Source organism: Lucilia sericata, unplaced genomic scaffold, assembly GCF_015586225.1.
Source record: "Lucilia sericata isolate MDLA Ls3-8-SP2 unplaced genomic scaffold, ASM1558622v1 Contig000248F_arrow, whole genome shotgun sequence".
In the NCBI taxonomy this organism is placed as follows: Eukaryota; Metazoa; Arthropoda; class Insecta; order Diptera; family Calliphoridae; genus Lucilia; species Lucilia sericata.
This window is the reverse complement of record NW_023994274.1, coordinates 57,342-72,527: the sequence shown is the minus strand read 5'-3', so window position 1 is coordinate 72,527 and position 15,186 is coordinate 57,342. Positions and strand designations below refer to the sequence as shown.

Sequence of the window (15,186 nt, the reverse complement as noted above, 5' to 3'; positions counted from 1 at the left end):
GCTGGGATCTTTACTCTTTATGTAAAATATGGTGTGTTTTTTCCTACATCATCATAGACTTGTCTTGGAACTCATAAATAAAGTTTCAGTCCGATTGTTGTGACAGTCATAACACTTTTGGGAGCAATACTATAGAAAAGAACGTTTTTTTCCAAAAAAACACATTTAACAGCAAAAAGCTAAGAGCAAAGAGACCTATAGAATCCTTTAGCATTATATCTTTAAACGAAGCTCGATATTTTGTGTTTTTTTCATAACCTTTTTATTTATCACTGTGATAAATGAGTCGCAAAACAAGCATGTGATTCATCCACATATACCCATTTATAAAATATTAAAACGAGCAAAAAAAATTTAAAAGTGCAAAAAAAAGTTAACAATTTAAAGTTGCTACTAAATGACAAACAATTTGAAAATGCATGCATTTAATATGTAAACTGTGTCAGCCTGATTTGAAATATCTTTCGACTGTTTTTTCACCACTGTTGCCGCAGCCTTTTGTTGCCATTGTTACCATGTCTGTGTCAAAAAATCAAAATTGATTTTCTTTTATTTTACACTGTTTGCTGTTGTCTTCGCTACTAGTATTAGATTTATAGCAATTACACAGTTACTTCTGTTCGAGAAAAATTAATTTAGGATTTTTTCTAAATGTTGTTGCTTTTTCTATTCCCAGCTCTGCCGTCATCACCACCACCTTCTTTTTTCATTCTATATACATATATATGTAGTTGCTGTAGTTGTCGTCAGGCTAAATTGTATTGAAAGCTGCTGTTGTTTTGTCTTTGCCGCATTTGACTTCAATTCAAGTTTGCATAAACATTCGAAAAGATAAATTTCAATTTTTTTAGAGATTTCTTTTCGTAGATTTTCTTTTAGCTTTAAATTAAATTTAATGTGTATTTGTTTACAATTTTTATTTGTTATCTGTTGTAATGTACAGTGGGGTAAGAAGGATAAAAACGTGCTATTATAGTTCAGTTCTAGTTCAGTTCTAGTTCAGTTCTAGTTCAGTTTTAGTTCAGTTCTAGTTCAGTTCTAGTTCAGTTCTAGTTCAGTTCTAGTTCAGTCTAGTTCAGTTCTAGTTCAGTTCTAGTTCAGTTCTAGTTCAGTTCTAGTTCAGTTCTAGTTCAGTTCTAGTTCAGTTCTAGTTCAGTTCTAGTTCAGTTTTAGTTCCGTTCTAGTTCAGTTCTAGTCAGTTCTAGTTCAGTTCTAGTTCGTTCTAGTTTCAGTTCTATTTCAGTTCTAGTTCAGTTCTAGTTCAGTTCTAGTTCAGTTCTAGTTCAGTTCTAGTTCAGTTCTAGTTCAGTTCTAGTTCCGTTCTAGTTTCAGTTTCTAGTTCAGTTCTAGTTCAGTTCTAGTTCAGTTCTAGTTTCAGTTCTAGTTCAGTTCTAGTTCAGTTCTAGTTCAGTTCTAGTTCAGTTTCTAGTTCAGTTCTAGTTCAGTTCTAGTTCAGTTCTAGTTCAGTTCTAGTTCAGTTCTAGTTCAGTTCTAGTTCAGTTCTAGTTCAGTTCTAGTTCGTTCTAGTTCAGTTCTAGTTCAGTTCTAGTTCAGTTCTAGTTCAGTTCTAGTTCAGTTCTAGTTCAGTTCTAGTTCAGTTCTAGTTCAGTTCTAGTTCAGTTCTAGTTCAGTTCTAGTTCAGTTCTAGTTTCAGTTCTAGTTCAGTTCTAGTTCAGTTCTGTCAGTTCTAGTTCAGTTCTAGTTCAGTTCTAGTTCAGTTCTAGTTCAGTTCTAGTTCAGTTCTAGTTCAGTTCTAGTTCAGTTCTAGTTCAGTTCTAGTTCAGTTCTAGTTCAGTTCTAGTTCAGTTCTAGTTCAGTTCTAGTTCAGTTCTAGTTCAGTTCTAGTTCAGTTCTAGTTCAGTTCTAGTTCAGTTCTAGTTCAGTTCTAGTTCAGTTCTAGTTCAGTTCTAGTTCAGTTCTAGTTCAGTTCTAGTTCAGTTCTAGTTCAGTTCTAGTTCAGTTCTAGTTCAGTTCTAGTTCAGTTCTAGTTCAGTTCTAGTTCAGTTCTAGTTCAGTTCTAGTTCAGTTCTAGTTCAGTTCTAGTTCAGTTCTAGTTCAGTTCTAGTTCAGTTCTAGTTCAGTTCTAGTTCAGTTCTAGTTCAGTTCTAGTTCAGTTCTAGTTCAGTTCTAGTTCAGTTCTAGTCAGTTCTAGTTCAGTTCTAGTCCAGTTCTAGTTCAGTTCTAGTTCAGTTCTAGTTCAGTTCTAGTTCAGTTTCTAGTCAGTTCTAGTTCAGTTCTAGTCAGTTCTAGTGTTCAGTTCTAGTTCAGTTCTAGTTCAGTTCTAGTTCAGTTCTAGTTCAGTTCTAGTTCAGTTCTAGTTCAGTTCTAGTTCAGTTCTAGTTCAGTTCTAGTTCAGTTCTAGTTCAGTTTAGTTCAGTTCTAGTTCAGTTCTAGTTCAGTTCTAGTTCAGTTCTAGTTCAGTTCTAGTTCAGTTCTAGTTCAGTTCTAGTTCAGTTCTAGTTCAGTTCTAGTCAGTTCTAGTCAGTTCTAGTTCAGTTCTAGTTCAGTCTAGTTCAGTTCTAGTTCAGTTCTAGTTCAGTTCTAGTTCAGTTCTAGTTCAGTTCTAGTTCAGTTTTCTAGTTTCAGTTCTAGTTCAGTTCTAGTTCAGTTCTAGTTCAGTTCTAGTTTCAGTTCTAGTTCAGTTCTAGTTCAGTTTCTAGTCAGTTCTAGTTCAGTTCTAGTTCAGTTCTAGTTCAGTTCTAGTTCAGTTCAGTTCAGTTCTAGTTCAGTTCTAGTTCAGTTCTAGTTCAGTTCTAGTTCAGTTCTAGTCAGTTCTAGTTCAGTTCTAGTTCAGTTCTATTCAGTTTCTAGTTCAGTTCTAGTTCAGTTCTAGTTCAGTTCTAGTCAGTTCTAGTTCAGTTCTAGTTCAGTTCTAGTTCAGTTCTAGGTTCAGTTCTAGTTCAGTTCTAGTTCAGTTCTAGTTCAGTTCTAGTTCAGTTCTAGTTCAGTTCTAGTTCAGTTCTAGTTCAGTTCTGTTCAGTTCTAGTTCAGTTCTAGTTCAGTTCTAGTTCAGTTCTAGTTCAGTTCTAGTTCATTCTAGTTCAGTTCTAATTCAGTTCTAGTTCAGTTCTAGTTCAGTTCTAGTTCAGTTCTAGTTCAGTTCCTAGTTCAGTTCTAGTTCAGTTCTAGTCAGTTCTAGTAGTTCTAGTTCAGTTCTAGTTCAGTTCTAGTTCAGTTCTAGTTCAGTTCTAGTTCAGTTCTAGTTCAGTTCTAGTTTCAGTTCTAGTTCAGTTCTAGTTCAGTTCTAGTTCAGTTCTAGTTCAGTTCTAGTTCAGTTCTAGTTCAGTTCTAGTCAGTTCAGTTCAGTTCTAGTTCAGTTCTAGTTCAGTTCTAGTTCAGTTCTAGTTCAGTTCTAGTTCAGTTCTAGTTCAGTTCTAGTTCAGTTCAGTTCAGTTCTAGTTCAGTTCTAGTTCAGTTCTAGTTCAGTTCTAGTTCAGTTCTAGTTCAGTTCTAGTTCAGTTCTAGTTCAGTTCTAGTTCAGTTCTAGTTCAGTTCTAGTTCAGTTCTAGTTCAGTTCTAGTTCAGTTCTAGTTCAGTTCTAGTTCAGTTCTAGTTCAGTTCTAGTTCAGTTCTAGTTCAGTTCTAGTTCAGTTCTAGTTCAGTTATGTTATTTTTTTATTTTAGAGCAAATTAAATTCTCCACTGTTCCACAATGTTCGCCGCTGAAATTCGCTCTTATTTATTCTAGTCATTTATTCATTTATTTAGTTGTAATTCTAAGGATTTGCATAAGTTTGTTAGATTGTTGTATTACTTAGATACTCTAATACTTACTTATTTCTATTTTTTTTGAAAAAAAAGAAGCATTGAAAAAAATTCCTAGTATGGATTTAGTTAATGTTCTCTAACATCTAAAATGTAATTTAATTTTCAACTGTTTTAAGTTTTTATTTTTGGCTTTCTATTTTATTTCCTTTACTTAATCTACAGCAGGCTGCTGTTTTTATATATTTCATTCTTTACTCTATTGTTATTTAGTATTTAGATTTTTTTGTAATTTTATTTTATTTCGTTTCATTTCATCTCTCACTCTCTTTTGTTTCTTTCCAGGATTGGGCACTACGTAGTGAAGAACAGAGTCTTTTAATTGAACGTATTTTGGTTTTGATACGAAACGTGCTTCAAGTGCCAGCAAATCCTGAGGCTGAATGTCGTGCCGATAATGATGCCAGTGTACATGATCAGGTTATTTGGGCATTGCATCAGTCAGGCATTTTGGATTTGGTATTGTTCATAATTTCATCGTCGGATGAGAATCAATTTCATTTGCATTGTTTGGAAATTGTTTGTCTGCTGTATCGAGAACAGGTGAGTTATTTTATTTTTAACTACTTTATGACATTTATATTAATGTGCTACATTTGTATAATTCTAGTTCAGTTCTAATTCACTTTTCTTATTTCTAGTTCAGTTCTAGTTATGTTCCAGCTTAGTTTAGTTTAGTTCTTGTTTATTTCTATCTATGAAAGCTCAAAATGTACATTCAATGCAAAGTATATTTTTTAATTCATTTGTTATCTAAAAATATTTTAAGTTCTAAAAACCACATCAAATTTATTAGCTAACTAAATTGAAAAAAAATATCTGCAAAATTGTACTTAAAGCAAGTACCTTTGTATAAAATTTTGACCCCAATAAAATCAATCATAGTATGTTTTACTCGACATACATAGCAATATATAAAAAGTACCCTTATAGTTTCCAAGGGCATTTTACATTCGATGTAACTCTGCCTGCATTTATGTAATATTCTTTATTACAACTTGTGTTATTTAATCTTGGCCTTAATCCAAATTGAGGTTGAAAAAAACTAATACATTAATTTAAAATACAAGCAAATCAAATAAAATAAAATGTTACAAACAAAAAAAACATAAAACTTTATTAGAAATATGCATTGAAAAGTAGACTGACTGCAGTTTGACTGGTACGTGTTCTGTTGGCGTTATGTGTATGTATGTTAAGTTTAGTAACAGAAGTTGTAGCCAAACAACTAAAATAACAATAGACATAAACGAAATACATCTATCTTACAATTCGCAATACACCAAACAGCCAACAAGCTCATCCATTCATCTTTGCTATCCATCCATCCATCCACTTACATCCAACTCTCGTAATATTGGAATGTTGTGTGTGAAGTCTACATGTAGATGATTGAGTGGATGTGTTTAAATTGTTACAGGGTTCTTTCTTTTAGATAGAGGCTAGACATAAATCACGAAATCTTAATTTTCACACGAACATCAACCATAAACCATGGGATATATTTCTTTACATTACCATTGTTATTGCTGTTGCTAATGCCCATCTAGTTGGTATTACGACTCCTCCAATTTGATGGCCACAAACATTTCAATTACAATACAATTTACAAAAGAAATTCCTTTACAAACTCTCTAGAGAACTCGCGTTCCTACACTCTCTCCCACTTTGAACAAACCTTCAATGCAATCCTAACAAATCGTGAGCTCTTTTTATAAACGTAATACCAATACAATAGAAAATCAGACGCATGGATAGACAAAAGTGGAATGAAGGGGGAATGTACAAAAGAGTCATCGAGACGGCCAGGCAGACACAAACATAGAATGTAAAGAAGTATGTAATTGTAAATTCGCATATGGAATTCTATACACTCAAAACAGAATTGAATTATGGTGAAGTTTTTATTTTTTTTGTATTTTTGTTAATGTATTTGTATTGTTGCTATTTCAATTCAATTCCACTTAAAACTCTATTACTAATAGCAACAGATCGAAAATAATTGAACACTATTAGCAATAACGTAATAACTGTTTAACATCGATGTTGTGGGTCAGAGAAGAATGTTCTAGTCCTTTTCCATTTCTATTCTAGTTCAGTTCCAGTTCTGTCCTAGTTCTGTTTTAGTTATAGTTCTGTTCTTGTTGCAAAACATCCACCTTTCAATTTTGAACAATGTTTCTTACTTTTTGAATCACTAGTAAAGGCTTTAAACAAATATATTTTTTTCGTTTATCTCTTTCCCGCAACAGACAGCAGAAAATCTAGCAGATGCCTCATTGCAACGCAGTGTCAGTGAAAAACAACGTGACGAACAAGAACTATTAGCAGCTAGACGACGTGAAAAACAACGTCTGGCGTCAAAGCCGGCTGCCGGTAGACATTCACGTTTTGGTGGCACGTTTGTAATACGTAATCTTAAATCTGTCTCGGATCGGGATATAATCTGCCATCAACCGTTGGAACGTGTTACATCGATTGATTTTGATCGAGAAAAACAGCAACAGAAACGTTCACATCGTCATATACGTGAAGAGGGCCAAATAACGCGTCGTAGTGCATTTTCCGTACGGTAAGTTAAAAAAATAATATAAATACATATATATGTATGTAGTATAACAATGTGTGAATTTTAATAATAATTTTATTATGTTCAACTTCAATCATTTTCATTTGAGCAAATATTTGTTCAAAAATGTTGGGAACAAAAATTTCAATATTTTAAATCTTAAAAAAAAATAAAAGTGCATGGAAGGCTGACTCATACATTATACTTATAAATACATATGTATGTATATTTTGCATATCCTGTTTAACTTATACAAAATTGTATGTTTTTGTTGGTGGTTCTGTAATATTGCATATGAATCTTGCTGCAAACACATCTAAATTTGTAGTTGTTATTGACTTTCATTTCCTGGCAGATTTCTTCTACAAGATGTGCGTGCGTGTGTGTGACTGTATGTTCAAGTAAGACAAACTTGTTAAGTCACATACACAAGTCATTCATTGTATGTATTGCATTTTGAAAGACAATTGAAATTTTGTAAATGATTGACTTGTGGTTTACACCTGACGTCATGTTATTGCAATTGTTGTTGCTGTTGTTGCAATTACAGCAGTTGTTGCCACAATCTGATAGATGTCAGGGTATACATAAGTGTGTGTGTGGCTATGTGTGCGTGTTAGTTCTGTTAACTAATTTAAAGTGTATGACCCTTAAACAAAAACAAGACTTTTGTAAATGAAAGACAACAAATTTTGTACATTGTTGGAAAACTTTTATATATTTTATAAATGTACATATCTACAATGTATTTAATTAATTTAAAACTTAAATTTTTTAACATGGAAGTTTTTTTCTTCGGATATTAAAGATAACCAAAAATTCTGTTAAAATGTATAGATAATATTTGTAATGTCGACACACTATATTCAGAAAGTTTCCGCTCAAAAGGAAAAACCTCCTTTCCATTATATGTCTTTAAGAATCTTACTTATTTCTACATACAAAAGTTTACTTCTAGTTTTTTCCAGTTCAGTTCTAGTTCAGTTCTAGTCAGTTTCTAGTTCAGTTCTAGTTCAGTTCTAGTTCAGTTCTAGTTCAGTTTCTAGTTCAGTTCTAGTTCAGTTCTAGTTCAGTTCTAGTTCAGTTCTAGTTCAGTTCTAGTTCAGTTCTAGTTCAGTTCTAGTTCAGTTCTAGTTTCAGTTCTAGTTCAGTTCTAGTTCAGTTCTAGTTCAGTTCTAGTTCAGTTCTAGTTCAGTTCTAGTTCAGTTCTAGTTCAGTTCTAGTTCAGTTCTAGTTCAGTTCTAGTTCAGTTCTAGTTCAGTTCTAGTTCAGTTCTAGTTCAGTTCTAGTTCAGTTCTAGTTCAGTTCTAGTTCAGTTCTAGTTCAGTTCTAGTTCAGTTCTAGTTCAGTTCTAGTTCAGTTCTAGTTCAGTTCTAGTTCAGTTCTAGTTCAGTTCTAGTTCAGTTCTAGTTCAGTTCTAGTTCAGTTCTAGTTCAGTTCTAGTTCAGTTCTAGTTCTAGTTCAGTTCTAGTTCAGTTCTAGTTCAGTTTCTAGTTTCAGTTCTAGTTCAGTTCTAGTTCAGTTCTAGTTCAGTTCTAGTTCAGTTCTAGTTCAGTTCTAGTTCAGTTCTAGTTCAGTTCTAGTTCAGTTCTAGTTCAGTTCTAGTTCAGTTCTAGTTCAGTTCTAGTTCAGTTCTAGTTCAGTTCTAGTTCAGTTCTAGTTCAGTTCTAGTTCAGTTCTAGTTCAGTTCTAGTTCAGTTCTAGTTCAGTTCTAGTTCAGTTCTAGTTCAGTTCTAGTTCAGTTCTAGTTCAGTTCTAGTTCAGTTCTAGTTCAGTTCTAGTTCAGTTCTAGTTCAGTTCTAGTTCAGTTCTAGTTCAGTTCTAGTTCAGTTCTAGTTCAGTTCTAGTTCAGTTCTAGTTCAGTTCTAGTTCAGTTCTAGTTCAGTTCTAGTTCAGTTCTAGTTCAGTTCTAGTTCAGTTCTAGTTCAGTTCTAGTTCAGTTCTAGTTCAGTTCTAGTTCAGTTCTAGCTCAGTTCTAGTTCAGTTCTAGTTCATTCTAGTTCAGTTCTAGTTCAGTTCTAGTTCAGTTCTAGTTCAGTTCTAGTTCAGTTCTAGTTCAGTTCTAGTTCAGTTCTAGTTCAGTTCTAGTTCAGTTCTAGTTCAGTTCTAGTCAGTTCTAGTTCAGTTCTAGTTCAGTTCTAGTTTCAGTTCTAGTCAGTTCTAGTTCAGTTCTAGTCAGTTCTAGTTCAGTTCTAGTTCAGTTCTAGTTTCTGTCAGTTCTAGTTCAGTTCTAGTTCAGTTCTAGTCAGTTCTAGTCAGTTCTAGTTCAGTTCTAGTTCAGTTCTAGTTCAGTTCTAGTTCAGTTCTAGTTCAGTTCTAGTCAGTTCTGTTCAGTTCAGTTCTAAGTTCAGTTCTAGTTCAGTTCTCGTTCAGTTCTAGTCAGTTTCTAGTCCAGTTCTAGTTCAGTTTAGTCAGTTCTAGTTCAGTTCTAGTTCAGTTCTAGTTCGTTCTAGTTCAGTTCTAGTTCAGTTCCAGTTCAGTTCAGTTCAGTTCTAGTTCAGTGCTCTCTAGTTCAGTCTAGTTCAGTTCTAGTTCAGTTCTAGTTCAGTTCTAGTTCAGTTCTAGTTCAGTTCTAGTTCAGTTCTAGTTCAGTTCTAGTTCAGTTCTAGTCTTCAGTTCTAGTTCAGTTCTAGTTCAGTTCTAGTTCAAGTTCTAGTTCAGTTCTAGTTCAGTTCTAGTTCAGTTCTAGTTCAGTTCTAGTTCAGTTCTAGTTCAGTTCTAGTTCAGTTCTAGTTCAGTTCTAGTAGTCAGTTCTAGTTCCGATTCTAGTTCAGTTCTAGTTCAGTTCTAGTTCAGTTCTAGTTCAGTTCTCGTAGTTCAGTTCTAGTTCAGTTCGAGTTCTAGTTCAGTTCTAGTTCAGTTCTAGTTCAGTTCTAGTTCAGTTCTAGTTCAGTTCTAGTTTCAGTTTAGTTCAGTTCTAGTTCAGTTCTAGTTCAGTTCTAGTTCAGTTTCTAGTTCAGTTCTAGTTCAGTTCTAGTTCAGTTCTAGTCAGTTCTAGTTCAGTTTCTAGTTCAGTTCTAGTTCAATTCATAGTTCAGTTCTAGTTCAGTTCTTAGTTCAGTTTCTAGTTCAGTTCCAGTTAGTTCTACTTCAGTTCCCGTTTAGTTCTAGTAGTTCAGTTCTAGTTCAGTTCTAGTCAGTTCTATTTCAGTTCTAGTTCAGTTCTAGTTCAGATCTAGAACAGTTCTAGTTCAGTTCTAGTTCAGTTCTAGTTCACTTCTAGTTCAGTTCTAGTTCAGTTCTAGTTTTTTGGAATATACATATGTATCTATGTACTGCTTAACGTATAATTGATATTGCCAACAGGAAATCAACATTGCCTAACGAGAAACCAAAGTAGTAATAATAATTTCATAAAAATCCTATAAATGCAAAATATTCATAAATATTCTCCATTTCCCAGTGAGGACAATTGACCAATACCAAAATAATATTATGACTTTTTTCCTATTTCTCATTTGATTGCAAATTTATACAAACAGGATAAGAAAGAAAAACTATCAACCGCCACCCCTATTTTTCTGCACATAAGGAAAAACATTAAATAATTCATGATATTATTTCCGTTATACGGAATTTGTAATCAAAATTGCCAATACAACATTGGAAATGTGACTTCTGTTTACTGTCTGTAAAATGACAACAAACATCGATTGAAAAAAAATTTTTTTGTGAAGAAATAGATAACAAAACTACATTTTATGGATGTTGCAATAAGGTCTTTTTATAAATCCTGGGAGTATTAATGTCTTAGTTTTTTTGTTTTGCCTTTGTCATACCGCATACGAAATAAGACGAAAAATTAAAAAAAAAAAAATAAAAAACTAGAAAATAAGTAAGAAAACACAAAAATATACTTGTACTTCAACACCCTTAAAGTATACTATTGTTAGAATTTTTCCATCTATTCATATTGTTTAGTTTACGTGTTGTTTATGTTCCATAAACATATCCCGGGATGTACAGTAGTGGGTAATTGTTGTTTTTAAAAGGATTGTATTTTTGATTATTTACACAATACATGGATTTAAAATTGATTTTGTCTACGTGCCACTGTTGCAACATCTCTGCACCTTAATCATACTCTGCAGGGATTTAAAGATTTTTCTAGACTAAAGTCTGCAAAAGAAATGCAACAAGGTATCCATCCATCCAACTAGAAGTGGCGGTAAATCAAGCATGTTTTTGCCATCTTGCGTATATTGTTTAGTTTTTTTTTGCACTCTAATGGCAAAAAAATGCTGCTTTCTTCATTTTGAGCAAATATATAAATACCAATACAACAACACAGGCAGACAGAACAACAAACTTCCACTTATTGGCCACAAATAAGAGGTCAAGTAAGTATTAGTAGCTTTTTTCTCTGTTGAAAAACTATCCCACAGTTTTCTTAACAATTCACATTTTTTTAACAGGAAGACCTTAACAAATGGATTTCGTGAAACTAAATGGATGTTTTCATCTATTTTTTAGATACAGGAATTTTAAATCTGGTTTCATTTTAACGTTTATGTAACTCTTCCAGTATGAGTTAAAAAGTTTATTGTTTACATTGCATTTCTTCATATTGCCACATAGAAGGAGAAGCATGTATAGAATCCTTTTTTTCACAGACAATCTTTCGCCATTTAGTAAACACCCCTGGCGGCAAACGTTAACCTGCAACTATTGTTGAGACTGCTGGCTGTGAAACATAAATTATTGTTACAGTTGCATAGAGATGATGCAACAATTTAGTTTGTTTGGTTTTTCATTTTTAGGTCCATTAAGGTGAAATATCTTTCTGTTTATGTTACGACTTTTTTTCGATGGGTTATTTATCAAATAAATAGGAAGGAAGTTTTATTAAACAGTAAGTAGTAAATATTTGAAGAAATTTGCAGAAGTTCATATATAGCAGAGAACTGGATGCTAGGAATACATAAATCGGGAGGTTTTATATTAATCCCTCGATGATTTATATAAGTTGATGATTTTAAAACTGAACTTTCGAGGTAATCTATATTCATGTTTTCATGTTTTATTGTATATTATGACTTAGTTTAAATGAAAGAAAAATTAAAGACAAGTCGATATTATATTGAGAAATTTGAAATAATTCAATTAATTTAATAACTGACCAACTTAAAATACTGTAAATACCTGCAGAGGTCCTATACACTGACTATAGTTATAGTGACCAGCAAAGGTCTAATTCACGGCTTAGATTAGGTCTTCACATTAAAAGTGTAATTCGGAATTGGAATAAACAGCCCAAAATATTCCTTAGATTATTCAAAACTTAATTTTTTAATAAAAATGACTATAGACTAGACTATAGACTAGACTATAGACTACACTATAGACTACACTATAGACTAGACTATAGACTAGACTATAGACTAGACTATAGACTAGACTATAGACTAGACTATAGACTAGACTATAGACTAGACTATAGACTAGACTATAGACTAGACTATAGACTAGACTATAGACTAGACTATAGACTAGACTATAGACTAGACTATAGACTGGACTATAGACTAGACTATAGACTAGACTATAGACTAGACTATAGACTAGACTATAGACTAGACTATAGACTAGACTATAGACTAGACTATAGACTAGACTATAGACTAGACTATAGACTAGACTATAGACTAGACTATAGACTAGACTATAGACTAGACTATAGACTAGACTATAGTATAGACTATAGACTAGACTATAGACTAGACTATAGACTAGACTATAGATAGACTATAGACTAGACTATAGACTAGACTATAGACTAGACTATAGACTAGACTATAGACTAGACTATAGACTAGACTATAGACTAGACTATAGACTAGACTATAGACTAGACTATAGACTAGACTATAGACGACTATAGACTAGACATAGACTAGACTATAGACTAGACTATAGACTAGACTATAGACTAGACTATAGACTAGACTATAGACTAGACTATAGACTAGACTATAGACTAGACTATAGACTAGACTATAGACTAGACTATAGACTAGACTATAGACTAGACTATAGACTAGACTATAGACTAGACTATAGACTAGACTATAGACTAGACTATAGACTAGACTATAGACTAGACTATAGACTAGACTATAGACTAGACTATAGACTAGACTATAGACTAGACTATAGACTAGACTATAGACTAGACTATAGACTAGACTATAGACTAGACTATAGACTAGACTATAGACTAGACTAGACTAGACTATAGACTAGACTATAGACTAGACTATAGACTAGACTATAGACTAGACTATAGACTAGACTATAGACTAGACTATAGACTAGACTATAGACTAGACTATAGACTAGACTATAGACTAGACTAGATAGACTATAGACTAGACTATAGACTAGACTATAGACTAGACTATAGACTAGACTATAGACTAGACTATAGACTAGACTATAGACTAGACTATAGACTAGACTATAGACTAGACTATAGACTAGACTATAGACTAGACTATAGACTAGACTATAGACTAGACTATAGACTAGACTATAGACTAGACTATAGACTAGACTATAGACTAGACTATAGACTAGACTATAGACTAGACTATAGACTAGACTATAGACTAGACTATAGACTAGACTATAGACTAGACTATAGACTAGACTATAGACTAGACTATAGACTAGACTATAGACTAGACTATAGACTAGACTATAGACTAGACTATAGACTAGACTATAGACTAGACTATAGACTAGACTATAGACTAGACTATAGACTAGACTATAGACTAGACTATACTAGACTATAGACTAGACTATAGACTAGACTATAGACTAGACTATAGACTAGACTATAGACTAGACTATAGACTAGACTATAGACTAGACTATAGACTAGACTATAGACTAGACTATAGACTAGACTATAGACTAGACTATAGACTAGACTATAGACTAGACTATAGACTAGACTATAGACTAGACTATAGACTAGACTATAGACTAGACTATAGACTAGACTATAGACTAGACTATAGACTAGACTATAGACTAGACTATAGACTAGACTATAGACTAGACTATAGACTAGACTATAGACTAGACTATAGACTAGACTATAGACTAGACTATAGACTAGACTATAGACTAGACTATAGACTAGACTATAGACTAGACTATAGACTAGACTATACTAGACTATAGACTAGACTATAGACTAGACTATAGACTAGACTATAGACTAGACTATAGACTAGACTATAGACTAGACTATAGACTAGACTATAGACTAGACTATAGACTAGACTATAGACTAGACTATAGACTAGACTATAGACTAGACTATAGACTAGACTATAGACTAGACTATAGACTAGACTATAGACTAGACTATAGACTAGACTATGGACTAGACTATAGACTAGACTATAGACTGGACTATAGACTAGACTATAGACTAGACTATAGACTAGACTATAGACTAGACTGTAGACTAGACTATAGACTATAGACTAGACTATAGACTAGACTATAGACTAGACTATAGACTAGACTATAGACTAGACTATAGACTAGACTATAGACTAGACTATAGACTAGACTATAGACTAGACTATAGACTAGACTATAGACTAGACTATAGACTAGACTATAGACTAGACTATAGACTAGACTATAGACTAGACTATAGACTAGACTATAGACTAGACTATAGACTAGACTATAGACTAGACTTTTTTTTTTCATTTTTTTCATTTCAAGTGGAAAGTTTTATATTGTAAAATTACACTGCTATGATTAACGACACCTGTACGTATACGTGTTAGTGATTTATTGATATTACAAATATTAAGTATACGCCTAATTAAGAAGTAAAAAGTCGAAAAACTTCGGTTTTGCTATACTATTTTTCTATGTTATATTTTTCTATTCCCCAAATCGTAATCATCTAAATTGTAATGCACTTATCTTTACATATATATATTTTATTGTTTCGCTTTTAAATTTATTACGTTACTTTCCAATTATTTATTTAATCCAATGCAATTTATTTACTTAACATCTTTTTAATACAACAATCCTTTCTTTTTTCACAATTCGATTTATTTGCAGTTTGTGTTTACGTGAGTATTGTATTGAAATCTTGCGTTCGGCATACAATACATTAGTACGTCAAGTGAGACGTGTATTGGAACGTAATTCTGGATCAACCAGTCATGATGATTCGTACTTATTGTGGGTCATACGTTTCTTTATGGAATTCAATCGTCTAAGTGATATGAAATTGGAATTAGTAAGGTAAGTTGGTATTTTTTTAAGTTTTTTTTTCTTCATAGAAAATGAATTTGAGTTTTAAATACGACTATGCCGAATCACATATACCCACCATTCGATTTATTCATTTATTAGATTTATGTTAAATTGCGTTAACATATATCGATATTTATATGAGCTCAGGGTGATATTTGGAAATATTAATGGCTTGGTAAAATCTTGGACCGATATTAACAATTTTCAAAGTAGTTAAATAAAATTTCAGACCTGTACTTGCAGCTTGTAGACTTTAAGTTATTTCAACAGACTGACGGATGGAAAGACAGACATATAGAATGACAGAGCAAGGTTAGATCGTGCTAGAAATCACCCAGTTTATATATACTTTTTGGATCTAAGACCAATTTTTCGATATGTTACAAACGAAATGACAGAATGACATCCTTTTTGATGTTGGATGTAAGAACTACTTAAAAGTTGTTTGGTTGTACTTTTTTCCGCACCTGCCTGCCCACTGCTCTCTTTACTGTTTACTCAAACTTTTCTATTATTATTTCTTATTCTTCATTATTTTTAGTTTCAGTGTTCTT

At 32.7% G+C, this 15,186-nt stretch overlaps 1 protein-coding gene across 1 annotated transcript in view; it reads left to right on the top strand.

The window, feature by feature from the left end:
* LOC119602655 (protein timeless homolog) overlaps positions 1-15,186 on the top strand; it is a gene marked incomplete at its 3' end in the record, with an annotated part of 81,194 nt that overhangs the window by 24,137 nt on the left and 41,871 nt on the right. Inside the window, exons 3-5 of the mRNA XM_037954283.1 lie at positions 4,051-4,308; positions 6,018-6,337; positions 14,435-14,620. Coding sequence (XP_037810211.1) covers positions 4,051-4,308; positions 6,018-6,337; positions 14,435-14,620 — 764 coding nt within the window. The remainder of the gene's footprint in view (positions 1-4,050; positions 4,309-6,017; positions 6,338-14,434; positions 14,621-15,186) is intronic.